This window comes from Caretta caretta, chromosome 1 (genome assembly GCF_965140235.1).
Source record: "Caretta caretta isolate rCarCar2 chromosome 1, rCarCar1.hap1, whole genome shotgun sequence".
NCBI classification, from domain to species: domain Eukaryota; kingdom Metazoa; phylum Chordata; order Testudines; family Cheloniidae; genus Caretta; species Caretta caretta.
Genome location: NC_134206.1, coordinates 264,987,184 through 265,005,964, shown reverse-complemented (window position 1 = coordinate 265,005,964; position 18,781 = coordinate 264,987,184). Strand labels below are relative to the sequence as shown.

The following is an 18,781-nucleotide window of genomic DNA, read 5'->3' as shown; positions in this document are numbered from 1 at the left end:
ATCTGACTGTGACCCCTTTTCAAAGGCGTCACATTAAAAAACAAACAAATCAAAACCAAAAGATACACCATTGTTTCTGTTGAGATGTATGCTTATAATCACCCTGGTCGCTTTGCTTCTGGACAGTATCCCTTTGCCCCCTCCTTCATCTTTGTCTTTTTTTAGATTCAGAGGAGAGACCGTGCCTTGATCCACAGCCGCCGACTTTCCAATGTGCCAGGGGGGTGGGTGCTGGACCCCCAGTTCTACCCCAGTCCCCACCCCCACTCCACCCCTTCCCCAAAGGCCCAACCCCCACCCCGCCTCTTCCGGCCCCGTTCTGGTCCCTCTCCCAAGCGCGCCGCACCCTTGCTCCTCCCCCCTGCCCCCCAGAGCCGCCTGCACGCGGCAAAAAGGCTGATCGCAGACGGTGAGAGGCGTGAGGAGGGAAGGGGAGGTGCTGATCAGCGGGGCCCACTGGCAGGTGGGAGGCGCTGGGCAGGGAGCTGAAAAGGGGGCTGCCAGTGGGTGCTCAGCACCCACCATTTTTTACCCCTGGTTGTTCAGTCCTGGAGCAGCCACGGAGTTGGAACCTATGCCTTGATCTGTAATTGGAAAGTGCCTAATACATTTTTAGTGCTACTGGAATCTATATCATCATTATCATCAGAGGCTGTGTCTGTATTCCTTTCCTTCTAATGGCTTGTCTACACACAAAACTTGTACCACCCCAGGGGGACACAGTTATATTTGTATAAAGGTGCCTCACACCTGCACAGCTCATTTCCATAAACTGTATTGGTATAAGGCACCTAAAGAGTTACATAGGCACAAAATCTGTGTGTAGAGCAGGCTTAAGAGACAGCGCTGCTCATTCCTTAGTTAATAAGAGTTCCCTCATACAGGCACTTCTGAAGCTTCAGTCCCAGCTTGTCCCCCTCACCCCCACTCAGACACCAGACTTTTCCATTTCAGACACTTTTTCTTCCCAAGACTGAACCCAGAGTCCCTTCCAGGTGGCTGCAAACATGTAGTTCCTCCCTTTCTCCCATCCCCACATTTCCTCTCCCACCACGGTATTCCCCCATCAGCCCTTCCATATACCCCATGACAGGATTCAAACCCAGGACTCCAGTGGTGAAGCATTGGTCCCTTGACTTCTCCTACCATTTACAATGAAAAAATACACTGCCTTGATTCTAAAGTGTGAGGGGACAATGCCATATCTAACATACAGGGTCGGGAGGTCCTGAAAATGCATTCAATTCCCTCAGGTCTTCCTCTTGTGATTTATCATATTCACAAATACCTTTTGGTGTTCCAAATCCCCGGGCCTTCTTGGGCACAGTGCCTTGCTCTGTGCACTGCTTAGATGAGTCTCAAGGGGGGTATCAGTGTTAATGCTGCTGACTGTGCTGCTGACTGTAACAACACTGGCAAAGAATTAGATTAAACTCCCCCACAAAGGTGCTGGGAGGAGGTCAGGTTCTACTTAGCAAATGCGCAAGATGCAAGAATGTCAGCGGGTGAAATAGTGACACCACTGGGTCAGGCAAAGGAACAGAGCAAACTGGGAACAATTCAGAGGTGAAAAAAAAAGAAAGGAAGTTCAAAAATAGCAAGTTTAAAAATAGTTGTCCTTGTAAAATGGCTGAGATGAAAGCAGCGATCCAATTGGTGGAAGCAGCTTCCGTCACATGTAATTATTGCCAAAGAAATGCTCACAGTGGGACTATACAGTCTCTTCAATGACTGGATCGCTATGCACATGTCAGGTCCGAGCAGTCTCTGTACTAAATGGATCGCTACCAACCTCAAGGCTGCATAGCCTCTTCTCTGACCAAACTGCATCTCAGGGTTATTTATCACCCACATCACCATGCCCTCGCTGGGGCTAGATATCCCCTTCTCTGACTCAGTCGCTACACACACATCACAGCTCTGCAGCCTCTTCATGACCAGGCCTTTGCACACACACTCACCACAAAAACACCATATACGCATCAGGACTAGATCACTATGTGTACAGTCCATGCAGCCTCTTCGCCACAGGGTTAACATGCTTCATCAGTGCACACCCATTGGACTATAAAGCCCCACCTCAGTCAGATCTCTAGATGCGCCACAAGCCTCTTCACCAAAAGAAATCCATGCTCCCACTGGGATCACTTAGCTTCTCAATCAAGCAGAACACAAAGGCCACTTCACACACTAACCCATGATACGATAAGCACAGACATAGGGCTTGTCCACATTTAAACTGCTTCAGTGGCACAGCTGTGCCCCTGTAGCACTATCTATGCCGATGGGAAGGATGCTCTTGTCAGCACAGGTGGTAGCGAGGTCAACAGAAGAATTCTTCCATCTACCTAGCGCTGTCTACACAGGGACTTAGGTCAGCTTAACAACACTGCTCAGGGATGTGGATGTTTCACACCCCTGAGCGACATAGTTATGCTGTCCTAATTTTCCTGTGTAGAACAGGCCATAGGTGTTACAGTTCAGTGGGTTACCAGATATGAGTTAAACTAGGGTATCCGTAGCTTTTATTTGTGCACATGCATGTGTAGAGGGTGTGGGTCATTCATTCTATGGGCCACTCCTCCCAACATGAAATCCTACCATACATTCTCTATTATGCAGTCAACCTCCCATTAAAATACAATGGGGGAAAAAGCCGTGTAATAAACTCCCAGGCAAACAGTGAGAAGGAAATAAAGTGAGATTCCACTTGGAAAAATGCACACGCATATGTTAGGGGAAATATAATCAGAAGCATAAATATTCAATGGAAGGGAGAAGCCTGGGGTTCAATAATAGTGAAAAAGATCCAGGGGTGACAGTGGACAGCACATTACACAGGAGTTTGAAAAACAATCTGACTGTAATGAATAGAGCTGATCAAAAATATTAAGTTTTCTGACACATCAAGGAGACACATTTTTTACCCATATTTTTGTAAAAAATGCAATTTCTGACCAGCTTTACTAAAGAAGGCCAATGAAGTTCTGGGATTTATATTCAAAGGTATGTGATGATGGAACAGCGTGCTAGTAGTGGCTAACCTGCCCCTGCTGCAAGCTGATCTGCACATGGGCATGGAGTACTGGACTCTGAGATGAAAGCCTGGCCCCATTGACTTCAGGGGAACCCAGATTTTACCCTGAGTAATTGTAAACAGTAGAATTCTCTTCAGAGTAACTTTAAAAATGACCATTACTTATACTGCAGTATCATCCAAAGGTCCCGGTAAGAATCAGGGCTACCTTTCACTAGGCTTTGTATAAATACATAGTAAAACAGAGTCCCTGCCCCATACAGCTTGCAATCTACATTATTGAAAAGATAAATGTAGCATCAGGTTGTGCCCATTGCTAACCCAAGCAACCCAATGGTCTCTTTTCATGTCACCCACGTCCTCTCTTTCTCGGATCATGGAGCTTCAGAGTTAAAAGCCCATTGAGATGCATGAAGCAGTTCACAGCTCACAGACTGTAAACTCTCCTAAGGCAGCAGAGCCATTGTCTTTCATTTGGCTGCAAAGTGCCATGCACATTTTATTGATTAGTTATGTTGTTCCAAAACGACATAACTAATCAATAAAAATAATCTTTGTTTCTTCCTCTGCTGGCTTATTTGGAAGCAGGAAACAGAACGAATCATCGTTCCTTTTTATTACAACTCTCAGAAGGCTGGCATTTCCCAGGCTGCCAGCCAAATGAACAGGTAGGTGGCCAAATAAAGCTGCAATCCCCAAAGGGTTAATACCGAATGAAGATTACAAGAGAAAAAGGGTCAGAAAATAGTTAGTGATGCCAGTGATGTGCCAAGTGCAGTAAGGGTAGATTCACAGATTCCAAGGCCAGATGGGACCACTGTGAACATCTAGTCTGCCATCCTACCTAACACAGAGGAAGTTAGGGACAGAGTGAATCCCGTCATTCTGCCATGAGCGCAGCAAAGCCCAAGAAGTTGCATCTCCCTTTGCTTGAAGGGATGAATCAAACCCAGAGACTTACTCAGCACATTTGCTCCTCCTGTGTCTCATCTGCTGAAATTCCTGACAGAACCACATTTGTACTGCCGTTAATTCTGAAGAGCCGCATTAGAAGTTTTTACTGCCATTAGCCCCTGCAGAGCCATGGAAGAGAGAGGATCCTGTGAGTCAAAGCTAAAGCACATCATAGCCTCACCATGTCCCAAACCATTCTTGTTTGAGCGGAGGTTTAAAAAAAGAGGGAAATGAAAGAAGAAAGGGGATAGGGAGAAAGAGAATGTTTCAAACCCTGCCGATTTTAAACATCCATAGCTTCAAAACCAATTTTCTTCAAGCACAGTGGCTTGTTTTGAGGATCTCACTGAAACCTGAAAATCAAGCCCAGCGTGAAGACTGTACAATTTGTGCTGTAACTCACTGTATGTATAAGGGGAAATAAGAATTTCCAGTTTGACGGTTATTATACATCTTAGTAACTGACAATTTATAATGATGTGCAGAGAGATCATCAGATGGCATAGAAGTCAAGAAATTCAGAGTTAAAAGTGAACCTTGACTCTAAATCTTGTGTTGTACAGTTCATACACATATACTATATTATGCAGTGATAGAAAGCTCTGCAGATGTGCATCTAATGTTAACTAGAAAGGCTACTTTTACACAGAACACAGCACACAATTCAACTTGTGTATGACAAACAGTCTTGCTGGAGAAGCAGTGGAGAAAGAAGTACAATCCTATTCCATTACAGAATTCTGGTTTCCAAATAGGATGTGGCATAAGCCAGGATTCTATGAGCATGTGAGATAAACCCTGCTTTACATGCAACACTATAGAGTTAAAGTTGCTGTGTGATCTTTAACTATGAATTGCCTGACTTTTGTCCAGCTAACTCATAACCTCAGCTGAGGTCGCTTGAACAGCACAATTGTGCTGCCACGGAACCAGCTGCACAATTTCTACCTGTTCAAGTTGCTGCACACAAGCCTCTTTTTGTCACATAAATCCACACAAATAGCACACAAAAAAAAGTGTGTTAGTGTTAAGTGCCCTCCTACAAGTTCCACTGCTACCTCCAAGCCACATGGCCAGAAGTTTCCCCTCCTGCAGGTCTTTTAAGGTGCAAAGAAGATGAGCCCTACTGCTGCGCTCCTTAGGAGATCTGTCAACATAGAAGGTTCCCACCTGGCATTCTTCCTAGCCTCCTCCCGAGCAGAGACCTGCTATATATGACCACACAGCCCAGCAATACACTTGGGCATGTGCTTAGCTTTAATCATGTGAGTTGCAGTCCATTGACTTTAATGTGGCTAGTCACATGCTCAAAGTTAAGCACATGCTTAAGTGCTTTGCATATCTGAGGGCCTGGTCGTATAATTCAGATTTAATGTGCTGCATAGCCCATGGGGCCTTCACCTTAACATTTCATTAACTTCTTAAAAAATTGTAAACACATGTGAAACCTAGACAAGCTACATTAATTTACCAGGAGCTAGATGGCCATTTCTGTGCACTTTATGTCAATTATGAGATGATCGTTTTGGTGCTTTGCTTTGCTAGGTTCTTAGGCATTTTCAACCAAAGTATAAACGCTATTTATTTTCTTGAATTTATTTTTAATTAATTTATCTCATCTCTACGGGCATTATTTGTATGCACTGCTGACCGTTCACATTTGCTTTTCTTCTATTACTACGGTATATGAATGGAAATGTGTTTGTAGCTAGCGGATTATTTCAAATATTATTTCATTTATGTTCCGATTTCTGTATTTATTGCCTTCAGAAACCTGAACTACGCAGCCACTTCTTTCTCCAAGCCCGTCTGAAACACTTATTACCAGAAACCAGGTTATGACCCCTGATTAAAGCCAGGAAAAACCCAGGCCCAGGAACTGGATGCAGAACTCTGAAGCAGGGACATTTGGCAAGAAGGCAAACAGCTACAAGAGGGGTAGACCCTATCGGGACACTAGGAACTGGAACGCATGGACTCCTGTGAGGTGATTTACCTCCCTGGAAGAGGAGAGCCCGCAGAGCGGTTAGGTTTCTATTGACCTCGCTAAAGCAGAAGCTTGGACTTTGAGCACTTCCTGGCAGTTCAAGCAGGCCACAATTGCTGAGTTGTCTGTCCAGACTAGGACTTCCTGGCCTGCATGAAAGAAAGCAGAGCCAGCTCTATGTTTTTTGCCGCCCCGAGCAGCAAAAAAACCCAAAACCCCTGCCGAATATGCCGCTGCCGGAGAGAACAGGAACATCGGAGGGAGCTGCCGCCAAATTGCCGCGGGGGCTGCTGCCAGAGTGCCTCCCCTTCAGCAGCGCCGCCCCAGGCACCAGCTTGCTTAGCTGGTGACTAGAGTCGGCCCTGAAAGAAAGACTCCGTGACGGCAAACAGGGCCTTCCCAGTGGCTCCTAAATTGAGAGCAATGATTGCCAGCCTTGAGTATGAATCAGAGGGCAAGATTCACTGCTGCTGTTCTGACCCCTTTGTGCTGCTCAGATCGTATCACAAAGGAGCCAGAATCTGACCATAGCTGCCAAGCTGAACATCCCCAGACAGAGGGGAATTTTCAGCTGGGATAAAGCCCTCAGAGTTGGCTCTGACACCAACTGCCCCAACAGTCAGAGGATGGAGGGGCATGGCAGGTGGGCATGCCGGATTATGTGGACAAATGGAGAAAGGTATAAGATGTGCTCCACAATGCCAATTTACAGCTGGAATATGGTCCCATAGGGACCAAATGCTGCCTCTCACCATGATAGCAGCAGCCCCTAGGCTTCATTCATTTACACTGCAGCCACCACCACTGGAGAATCCGGGAGCTGTAGCCAGATCCCAACTCCCCTGTGTAGCATCAAGCAGATCTTAGCTCAGGAGAGACTCTAGCTCAGTGCACCTGCCAGGTGTCCTGGTCTCACAGGCCGAGCTGGTCTTTTAAGAAGGTTGTGGACTCGGCGGCACCGGGGCCAATTTTGGCTTGCCTCCCTGGTGGCCAAGAGCCAGGACTGCTGTGGGGCACAAAAAGAGGAGTCCTGGGAGAGGAAAGAGGCTGGTTGCTGGAAGCTGCCTGTTCCTACTCCTGCAAGCAGGGCTGTAACAGGGAGGGATGGTGTTGCTGCTGAAGACACCCAAGAAGGGTGTGAGGTTGAAGAAGTGCTGTTGCTGAGGGAGTGCTGTGGCAAGGAGAGGAGACAATACCCTGGAAGGGATGGACTTTGGGGTTTGGCCAGAGGGCCCAGCCACCCTAGCAACCTGAGAGAAGACTGAGAGAACATAGTTCATGTGCAACCCGCAGCTGGAAGGCCAGTGGAGTGTAATACCCCAGGAACAGCCAGGAAGGAGGGTGCTGCAAGGAAAAGGTTGTTAATAAATTGTGCCCAGAGCCAAGGAGCTGATCATAACTCAGGAAAACATCCACTGAACTTTCTATGTGATGGTGAGAGTCTACTGTCTCACAGCTGGCCTCAGCCTCTCCTCAGTGAGCCCTGAAGAGTAAGCATTTATGGCTTGCACCGAGTTTTGTGCTACGATGCTCCTCTAGCGCGACTTCACGTCACCAGGAAGACAGCCTGGGTTCCACCGGCTGAATGAACCAGAAGGGCAGAGAATTTCCTCTCTAAGGGTATGAGCTAACTTGGACTCTTACTCGGATGTTGCCCTTAATTCCTTTCTCATCCACACACACAAAACAATCTCACCTGAGTTTAATGGTGCTGTCCACCCAAGCTAGCTGGTGCATCGGGGGCTGTAGGCTAGAATTAGAGTGGAGGCTTTCACTCAGGGAAAAATCCACCCACTTTGCAGTGAGGACACAGGCTAAATCACTTGCGTGATGACAGTTCTCCATTCCCTTCCCACAACTGCCCTCTAAGGGACAGAGACGTTCTCCTGCAATTGACACAATTGACTGGGGAAAAAACCTAGCCTGTCTCAGCACAAAGAACCATAGGATATACCCAATGACACATTAGGGCAAGTGCAGAAATAGTGAAGGTCCAGTAGTGTGGATCAGGCTTTACTGTGGGGATGTGCACACCTAGGCCAGGCTGACCCGGATGGTCAGACCAAGGTAACAATCACCTGGGTTAACGGCAATGTCGACAGTTCAGTGTAGTTCAGTGAGTCACTCACAGCCCTCTCTGAGTAGAGTGGGTGAATGGAAAGGGTTAAATGGCAATAGGAGACTTCTTGGGACCTTTTTAAAAGATCATCCACACATTTGCTTAGGGGATTCTCGGAGCCAACATTTCTTTCAATGGATAGTGGATTTCCCTCCCCCAAATTGGCTACAACTGAATCTACTTTAGGGACCACAACACAGAACATGATTTTATAAGCAGGAAGCCTTATCATCTGGAGGAATTAACAGATGAAGTACAGTGAGCAGCCCATGTCTTAATTTTTGGATAGCAGGCTACAAAAGAGTAGAACTGTCAAGCTTATTCACCTCAGAGACAGCAGGGAGCAAATCAGCATCAGGCAGAGGAGAAAGGGGGGTGAACTTTAGAAGTTTGGTAAGATCCTTGCATAGCACTAGCAGGGCCTCTGAAGAAAAACGTTAGGAGAGGTCCTGAAGAAGACAGTCTCTACAAGACTGGGTCATTTAGAATCATAGAATCATAGAATATCAGAGTTGGAAGGGACCTCTGGAGGTCATCTAGTCCAACCCCTGCCCAGAGCAGGACCAATCCCCAACTAAATCATCCCAGCCAGGGCTTTGTCAAGCCTAACCTTAAAAACTTCTAAGGAAGGGGATTCCACCACCTCCCTAGGTAACGCATTCCAGTGCTTCACCACCCTCTTAGTGAAAAAGTTTTTTCCTAATATCCAACCTAAATCTACCCCACTGCAACTTGAGACCATTACTCCTTGTCCTGTCACCTGCTATCACTGAGAATAGTCTAGATCCATCCTCTTTGGATCCACCTTTCAGGTACTTAAAAGCAGCTATCAAATCTCCCTTCATTCTTCTCTTCCATAGACTAAACAATCCCAGTTCCCTCAGCCTCTCCTCATAAGTCACGTGTTCCAGACCCCTAATCATTTTTGTTGCCCTTTGCTGGACTCTCTCCAATTTCTCCACATCCTTCTTGTAATGTGGGGCCCAAAACTGGACACAGTACTCCAGATGAGTCCTCACCAATGTCGAATAGAGGGGGACGATCACGTCCCTCGATCTGCTCGCTATGCCCCTACTTATACACCCCAAAATGCCATTGGCCTTCTTGGCAACAAGGGCACACTGTTGATTCATATCCAGCTTCTCATCCACTATCACCCCTAGGTCCTTCTCTGCAGAACTGCTGCCTAGCCATTCGGTCCCTAGTCTGTAGCAGTGCATTGGATTCTTCCGTCCTAAGTGCAGGACTCTGCACTTCTCCTTCTTGAACCTCATCAGATTTCTTTTGGTCCAATCCTCCAATTTGTCTAGGTCCCTCTGTATCCTATCCCTACCCTCCAGCATATCTACCACGCCTCCCAGTTTAGTGTCATCCGCAAACTTGCTGAGGGTGCAATCCACACCATCCTCCAGATCATTAATGAAGATATTGAACAAAACCGACCCCAGGACCGACCCTTGGGGCACTCCACTAGATACTGGCTAGACATAGATACTAGACATAGAGCCATTGATCACTACCCGTTGAGCCCGACAATCTAGCCAACTTTCTACCCACCTTGTAGTGCATCCATCCAGCCCATACTTCTTTAACTTGCTGACAAGAATACTGTGGGAGAACGTGTCAAAAGCTTTGCTACAGTCGAGGAATAACACGTCCACTGCTTTCCCTTCATCCACAGAACCAGTTATCTCATCATAGAAGGCAATTAGATTAGTCAGGCATGACTTTCCCTTGGTGAATCCATGCTGACTGTTCCTGATCACTTTCCTCTCCTCTAAGTGCTTCAGAATTGAGTCCTTGAGGACATGCTCCATGATTTTTCCGGGGACTGAGGTGAGGCTGACTGGTCTGTAGTTCCCAGGATCCTCCTTCTTCTCTTTTTTAAAGATGGGCACTACATTAGCCTTTTTCCAGTCTTCCGGGACTTCCCCCGATCGCTATGATTTTTCAAAGATAATGGCCAATGGCTCTGCAATCACATCCGCCAATTCCTTTAGCAGTCTCGGATGCAACGCATCCGGCCCCATAGACTTGTGCACGTCCAGCTTTTCTAAATAGTCCCGAATCACTTCTTTCTCCACAGAGGGCTGGCCACCTCCTTCCCATGCTGTGCTGCCCAGTGCAGTAGTCTGGGAGCTGACCTTGTTCGTGAAGACAGAGGCAAAAAAAGCATTGAGTACATTAGCTTTTTCCACATCCTCTGTCACTAGGTTGCCTCCCTCATTCAGTAAGGGGCCCACACTTTCCTTGGCTTTTTTCTTGTTGCCAGAAGAAACCCTTCTTGTTACTCTTAATATCTCTTGCTAGCTGCAACTCCAGGTGTGATTTAGCCTTCCTGATTTCATTCCTACATGCCCGAGCAATATTTTTATACTCATCCCTCGTCATTTGTCCAATCTTCCACTTCTTGTAAGCCTCTTTTTTGTGTTTAAGATCAGCAAGGATTTCACTGTTAAGCCAAGCTGGTCGCCTGCCATATTTACTATTCTTTCTACACATCGGGATAGTTTGTCCCTGTAACCACAATAAGGATTCTTTAAAATACAGCCAGCTCTCCTGGACTCCTTTCCCCCTCATGTTATTCTCCCAGGGGATCCTGCCCATCAGTTCCCAGAGGGAGTCAAAGTCTGCTTTTCTGAAGTCCAGGGTCCGTATTCTGCTGCTTTCCTTTCTTCCTTGTGTCAGGATCCTGAACTCGACCATCTCATGGTGACTGCCTCCCAGGTTCCCATCCACTTTTGCTTCCCCTACTAATTCTTCCCGGTTTCTGAGCAGCAGGTCAAGAAGAACTCCGCCCCTAGTTGGTTCCTCCAGCACTTGCACCAGGAAATTGTCCCCTACAGTTTCCAAAAACTTCCTGGATTGTCTGTGCACCGCTGTATTGCTCTCCAGCAGATATCAGGGTGATTGAAGTCTCCCATGAGAACCAGGGCGTGCGATCTAGTAGCTTCTGTGAGTTGCTGGAAGAGAGCCTCGTCCACCTCATCCCCCTGGTCCGGTGGTCTATAGCAGACTCCCACCATGACATCACCCTTGTTGCTCACGCTTCTAAACTTAATCCAGAGACTCTCAGGTTTTTCTGCAGTTTCATACTTGAGCTCTGAGCAGTCATACTGCTCCCTTACATACAGTGCAACGCCCCCACCTTTTCTGGCCTCCCTGTCCTTCCTGAACAGTTTATTTAAATTGATATTATTAGGGGCTGCTGGAGAGAGAGGTCTGGAGAAGACAAAACTGAGAGTATAGCATGGGGGTTGGCAAACTTTTTGGCCCAGGGACACATCTGGGAATAGAAATTGTATGGCGGGCCATGAATGCTCACAAAATTGGGGTTGGGGTGAGGGAGGAGGTGAGGGCTCTGGTTGGGGGTGCGGGCTCCAGGGTGGGGCCAGAAATGAGGAGTTCAGGGTCCAGGAGGGGGCTTCAGGCTGGGCGAATGGAAGGTGGAGGGGTGAGGGCTCTGGTTGTGGGTGCGAGCTCTGGGGTGGGGCTTGGGATGAGGAGTTTGGGGTGTAGGAGGGTGCTCTAGGCTGGAACTGAGGCAGAGCACCCTCCTACACCCCAAACTCCTCATCCCCAGCCCCACCCCAGAGCCCGCACCCCCAGCCAGAGCCTTCACCCACCATTCCCTCACCCCAGCCCGAAGCCCCCTCCTGCACGGGCAGGAGGGGGATCAGGGCTGGGGCAGAGGGTTGGGGTGTGGGGAGAGGCTCAGGGGTGCAGGCTCCAGGTGGCCCTTACCTCAAGCGGCTTCTGGAAGCAGCGGCATGTCCCTTCTCCAGCTTCTACACTGAGGGGCAGCCAGGCGGCTCTGCACGCTGCCCTGTCTGCAGGCACTGCCCCTACAGCTTCCATTGGAGCACTGGAGGGGGACATTGGAACGGGGCTATTGGAGCGCACAGGAGCCGGAGGGGGGCCATGCCGTGGCTTCCGGGAGCTGCATGGAGTGGCCCCCAACCCTGCTCACCGGCTGGACCACCAGAGCAGGGCCATGTGGCTGCTTCCGGGAGCCGTGTGGAGCGGACCCTGAGCTTGCTCCCCGGCTAGAGCGGGGTAAGCCCTAGACCCTGTTCCTCAGCAGGAGCTCAAGGGCCAGCTTAAAATGGCTGGCGATCCAGCCCATGGGCCGTAGTTTGCCCACCCCTGGTCTAGCACTTTTTCTAGAGCAGATCCTTACATCCAAGGAGACACTATCAGTGGAAATGTACTCAACAGTAGTTGCCTTGAACTTGACTGATGATAGAAAGCCACAGCTGGTGATAGTCTCTTTTTCCTTCTTATTACATCTGGCATGTTGGACTCCTCCACAGTTAAGGTGCTGGGATCCTCAACCTACGATCTTCATGCTATTAAAGGCTTTTGCTAGCAGGTTCAAGAAGTCTCCGAGAGGAAGGCCAATATCCCTTACAGTGACCAGACCCTCAGCATTAACTTGGGCTATTTTGTCCCCTGACCTATGTCTTGCTAGAGGCGCCTGTCCCTCTCCAGAAAATGTGACCGGCTGGGAGGTTTTTGCTGCCCCAGTGACTGCCAAGGGCAAGATTTCCATGATTTAGCATGTTGGGGAAAGAGACTCCCAGGAAGCCTAGGTGCCCTTGACTCCTTGCAAGGATTTACATTTGTTCTCTTCTTGGCTTTCTTTGGTTTGTCAGCTATTGTCTCCTCACAGTATCCCTTCTGCCTAACCAACTGGGACAATGCAGCATTCAAGTTCTATTTAAACCCTGTATTGAGAGTGTAAGTGGGTCATAAGTGATATATGAACTTTGTGGGGGGCCCTCTGCACAGGGGTGAATTTCAACCAGATAGACTAGGGCATTTAACAACTGCTCAAGGACATATGGATTGCTGCTTGAAAATTCTGTCATTGCTTCTTTGTGCCTCTTCAGGTGTGAAGTGAGTGAAAATCTATTAAGATGTAGTCCTAGCTTATTTACTTAGAGGGCTTTTGGCTGAAGTAGAGCTTTCCTGGCCTCCCCCTCACTTGGCATTGGCAGGGTACATTGCAGAGTAAAGCTTGGGCCTGAGATGATATGAAACCCCTGAATTGTTGCTAGGCCAGTTGCACCTGGTTCCAGATTTTGTTGCAAAACTTTGCAATTCTAACCCCAATGCACCATCGGCACTGAAAGCCATTTTTGTGTGACACACTGATTAGCTGAGCATGTTCTGTCTATCTTCTCTGTTCTGATAAACTTGGGTTGTTGTGTAGAAAATATCCAAAACAATTATAAATGTATAAACAAAGTGGGAGAAAGAGTACCCAGACCCACTTCATTCCAGCAACCCTACAATAACATCCTCAACAATATGGCCAAAGTCCAGTGCCCTCCATGAATCTGAAGCTGTGTAATTTGCCTCAGAATCAACTTCATATTTTATATACACCTCCTCATGGGTGTGAAGAATACCTTAAAAATACGCATAGAGTGCAAACAGATGAGTAGTTGTCTTCCTGAGTCTGCAGGCACCCTGAAACAAGACTTGGAGGTGCACTCAGTTCAATGGGTTGTTAATGGTGAAACCTAATAACAATACATTAATGGCAACACTTCACTGTTTTAGTGATGATCATTTTAGTAGAAACTTCCAGCTAGCATGTTTATCCCACAATCCCGTACAATGCCCAGCCTTTCTCTGGTGTCAAAAGCCCCAATTATCCCTTACCCAGCTGCCAAAACTTCCAGCTTTCTGCCTGACTGCTTCTAGCCTGCAGTAACATGTTGTCAATACAAAAAGCTGAAATGTGAGAATGTGGAGACAGCATGAAACAAAGTGAAAATATTATCAAAACAAACACCACAAGGGCTACTGTATGGATTGGGGTTATTCATCGACGTATTTCATTCCTTTAAAAATGCTATTTTAAAAAAATGTACATGAATCTGTCACAGAACTTCCAGGCTGCTGCACAGAAGTATTGCCTACACTAGGGGACCTGGCCCCAGAACTGAGTCTATCTTGTCATGGAATAGATGGGGCCTTGACAATAACAAACCAGGTTTGCAATAGCAAGCCAGTGTGTAGAGTCAAGTTCTCACTAGTCATCATATGATAACAAAAGGGTTTGCAGCCTCATGTTTAGAGGCCACCCTACAGCAATAAATCATAAGAACGGCCATACTGGGTCAGACCAAAGGTCCATCAAGCCCAGTATCCCGTCCTCTGACAGTGGCCAATGGCAGGTGCCCCAAAGGGAATGAACGGACAGGTTATCATCAAGTGATCCCTGCCCTGTCACCCAATCCCAGCTTCTGGCAAACAGGGGCTAGGGACAGCATTCCTGCCCATCCTAGCTAATAGCCATTGCTGGACCTATCATCTATGAATCTATCTAGCTCCCTTTTGAAACCTGTTATAATATTGGCCTTCACAATACTCGGGCAAGGAGTTTCAGAGGTTGACTGTCCGTTGCATGAAAAAATACTTTCTTGTGTTTGTTTTAAACCTGCTACCTATTAATTTCATTTGGTGGCCCCTTGTTCTTGTATTATGCGAAGGAATAAATAACACTTCCTTATTTACTTCTCTATACCATTCATGATTTTATTGACCTCTATCATATCCCCCCTTAGTTGCCTCTTTTCCAAGCTGAAATGTCCCAGTCTTATTAATCTCTCCTCATATGGAAGCCGTTCTATACCCCTAATCATTTTTTTTGCCCTTTTCTGAACCTTTTCCAATTCCAATATATCCTTTTTGAGATGGGGCAACCATATCTGCATGCAGTATTCAAGGTGTGGGCATACCATGGATTTATACAGAGGCAATATGATATTTTCTGTTTTATTATCTATCCCTTTCTTGATCATTCCCAACTTTCTGTTCACTTTTTTGACTGCCGCTGCACATTGAGGGGATGATTTCAGAGAACTATTCACAATGACTCCAAGATCTCTTTCTTGAGTGGTAACAGCTAATTTAGACCCCATCATTGTATATGTATAGTTAGGATTACGTTTTCCAATGTGCATTACTTTGTAGTTATCAACATTAACAGTTTGAGCAGCCCTTGGTTGAATAACAAACTCCAGGCTAACAAACAAGAACCTACAGCAGCATACTCATGAGTACCCATATAATAAAAATAAACCATGGTGCACGGCCTAGTGCTCATAAACAACCCTACCCTAACAAACCAGTGAGCGCTGTCCTGCACACATCAGAGCAAACCAACGTGTACCACCCAGCATAAGTGATTAGTCTGAGATAACAAAAACTAGTGTGTGTAAACAAGGGATAGAAAACTGTTCAGAAAAGCAAAGCATTTCTGTTTTGAGTTTTTAAGTGTCTATTCATAACAGTGAGCATTAAAATACAGGACCAGACCCTCCACTGGTGTAAATCAGTGTATGGACTAACGTCAATAGATCTCTACTCATTTATACAAGCAGAGGATCTGGCCCACAGATTTTATAACATGATATCCGGTACTGTTACCCCATCCTTCTTTGCACAGTGCTTTGAACATGTAAAGTGCAACTATGTTTCAGTGATCAGTCTTAGCACTGTTTATCCCAGACACTGCACCAATGCATTGGTTGCCAATTAGAATGGGTTAGAGAGGCTGAAAGATGCTTTCAAGTTTGGAATGGATCGGTTACCTTTTTGTCGCTCAGTCCAGACACTTGGTCCACGTACTCCTCTTGGATCATGAAGGCAGCCAGGTTGGCAGTATAACTGGCCAGGAAGATGACAGCAAAGAAGGCCCACACAGACACCATGATCTTGCTAGTGGTACCTTTGGGATTCTGCACTGGCACCGAGTTGTTAAACACCAGACCCCACAGCAACCAGATAGCTTTGCCAATGGTGAAAGAGGGTCCACCTGGCTCTGGAGTGACCAAGGAATAAAACACAGGCAGTGAAAACCTCAGGATAAACAATCTTCAGTTCTACTTACTCATGCAACTTGATCACTGGATTAATATTTCTGTCTGTTCCCACAGCTGTAATGCACTCACATGTGTCCCTGCAGTGGCACTAAAGTGCAGCCTTACTCTGAAAAGTGACTTTGTAATAAATGGCAACGTGGACTTCCATGTTTATCATGTCTCCAGGATTTTGTTGACAAATTAGTACAGTTTACAAGGAAAAAAGATGCTTTTTTCTAACTCCTAACTGGCCCTGGAATCTGAAAGTCAAACTGTTCCTTTCTGCTTTGGGCATCATCACTAGCAATAAAGATTCTGCCAGATGAATTCTGCCCTCTCTTACAGCTGTTCAACACCACTGCCCGCCAATTACTCCCTCAGGGATGCGCATGCAAACTAGCACCCTTAGTGGGTTGGCCCAGGCATAAGTAAGTGCCCAACCTGAAGACCACAGGGTTGCACAAGTAGCCCTACAAATGGATCTCCCTTTGCCATTATGTTGATGATGCAGAGCCCAGCTCTATCTCCCTGAGCTGTGTTGGCTCTGAGGGGCAGACAGTAGTAAAAAAACAGACAGATCTTACTTTTTCAGAAAGTCAGCAGCTCTGACTCTGAATCTGACATGCAAGGAACAGATCTGCCATGCAAGAAGGGGCTATTTTTACATAGTCACTTTTCAGAGTAGAACCTCACGCTAACTATAACAAACACATCTGGGAATGGAGCACTCAGCTTATCATTTTGAAAACTCAGAATATGAAAACTGTAAGGTTCTTATGGCAACCTTATCTCTTCCACACTGCATATACTAGACACAGTGCTAGAGATCTCTGAGAGACAGACTGGAGTTTGCCCCCATAAGGTTGGGAGAGAGATTATAATTGGAATTATTCCAAGAGTTCTTCTCAGGAAGCAACTGTCCAAGTGGGAGCTCCACTGCACATGTGACCCTCTGGTGTCAGCTCAGCTCAGCGAACTGGTACAGTAACAATATCTAGCTCCTATATAGCACTTTACAGGGAGGTCCAGATCATTATCCCCATTTTACAGATAGCTAAACTGAGGCACAAGGGGGGAACTGACTTGCCCAAGGTCACCTAGCAAAGTCCAGTGGCCAAGTCAGGAATAGCACCCAGGTCTCCTGAGTCCCAGCCCCGTGCACTATCCACCAGGCCCCACAGTGCGGTATTGAAAAGGTAGGGCCATACTCCCACCTGCCACATCGGTGGAGCGTCTAGTGCCAGCGGTGGTGCTACACTTAGATATAGTCTTTGTGCTGTTTATGGTGACTAGGGCTGACCTCTACAGAGGAGCACAAGGGAGGGAAGATTTCTTGCACCTTCTCTTCCACCCATGTCAGGCTAGCTACACCTTAGCCCTTCGAGATAACTAACTGTTTTATTTAAAATATAACTTTAAGTGCAAGTGGCCCACTTCTACCCTTGGAGGTGCACACACAACTCCAGCTGACTCCAGTGGGGATGTCTCAGCTGTCAAAATTGGATCCTCCATATGAAATGGAGACAAGTTAGCTATTGTGAGAAATATACTTTTTTGAACTTCCTGGCTTTCTGAGTGCTTATAACTGTAATGCTAATATGACATTAGCATGGTTTTGTGCATTGCATTAATTTATTATTAAGAAAAAAGAGGAGAGAGAGGCTAAGAATGGGATTTTCAAAATGCCCTCATAATTTAGGGGCGCAATTCCCACTGATTATCAGTGCCTAGGTCACTAAGGGTATAGCTACATTGTAATTAAACACCTGCCGCTGACTTGTGCCAGCTGACTCCAGCTAAGGGGCTTGAGCTAAGGGGCTGTTTAATTGCCGAGCAGACTTTTGGGCTTGGGCTGAAGCCCAAGCTCTGGGACCCTCCCACCTTGCAGCCCGAGTCCGAACGTCTACACTGCAATTAAACAGCCTCTAAGCCTGAGCCCCACAAGCTTGAATCAGCTGGCACAGGCAAGCTGCCTGTTTTTAATTGCAGTGTAGACATACCCGTAAGTGCATTTGAAAATTCCACCCTAAAACACTAATCTCTCAACTGATTTCACTGCATATTTTCACAACTGCATTGTCAACCACAGAACCACACAGTGATGGGAGTATCAAAGTAACCTTAACTAGAGCATTAGTGACCAAGCAATGCCCCTCTGCCATGTACATTGGCCAAACTGGACAGACTCTACGTAAAAGAATAAATGGACACAAGTCAGACGTCAAGAATTATAACATTCAAAAACCAGTCGGAGAACACTTCAATCTCTCTGGTCACTCGATTACAGACCTAAAAGTCTCAATTCTTTAACAAAAAAACTTCAAAAACAGACTCCAACGAGAGACTGCTGAATTGGAATTAATTTCCAAACTGGACACCATTACGTTAGGCCTGGAGTGGATGTGTCATTACACAAAGTAAAACTATCTCCCTCCCACCCCCCACTGTTCCTCATAGTTCTTGTCAACTGATGGAAATGGCTCACCTTGATTATCACTACAAAAGGTTTTTTTTCTCTCCTGCTGGTAATAGCTCACCTGACCTGATCACTCTTGTTACAGTGTGTATGGTAACACCCATTATTTCATGTTCTCTGTGTATATAAATCTCCCCACTGTATTTTCCACTGACTGCATCCGATGAAGGGAGCTGTAGCTCACAAAAGCTTATGCTCAAATAAATTGGTTAGTCTCTAAGGTGCCACAAGTCCTCCTTTTCTTTTTGCGAATACAGACTAACACGGCTGCTTCTCTGAAACCAAGCAAACACTGTAACATATGCACCTGCCATCCACATCTGCACTATTA

At 46.6% G+C, this 18,781-nt stretch overlaps 1 protein-coding gene across 5 annotated transcripts in view; it reads right to left on the bottom strand.

The window, feature by feature from the left end:
- The window catches only part of GRIN2B (glutamate ionotropic receptor NMDA type subunit 2B), a 285,971-nt gene that overhangs the window by 33,369 nt on the left and 233,821 nt on the right, over positions 1 to 18,781 (bottom strand). For all 5 annotated transcript variants that reach the window (XM_075124250.1, XM_048835352.2, XM_048835354.2 and 2 more), the window contains one exon: positions 15,705 to 15,934. In XM_075124250.1, the coding sequence (XP_074980351.1) occupies positions 15,705 to 15,934 (230 nt within the window). The remainder of the gene's footprint in view (positions 1 to 15,704; positions 15,935 to 18,781) is intronic.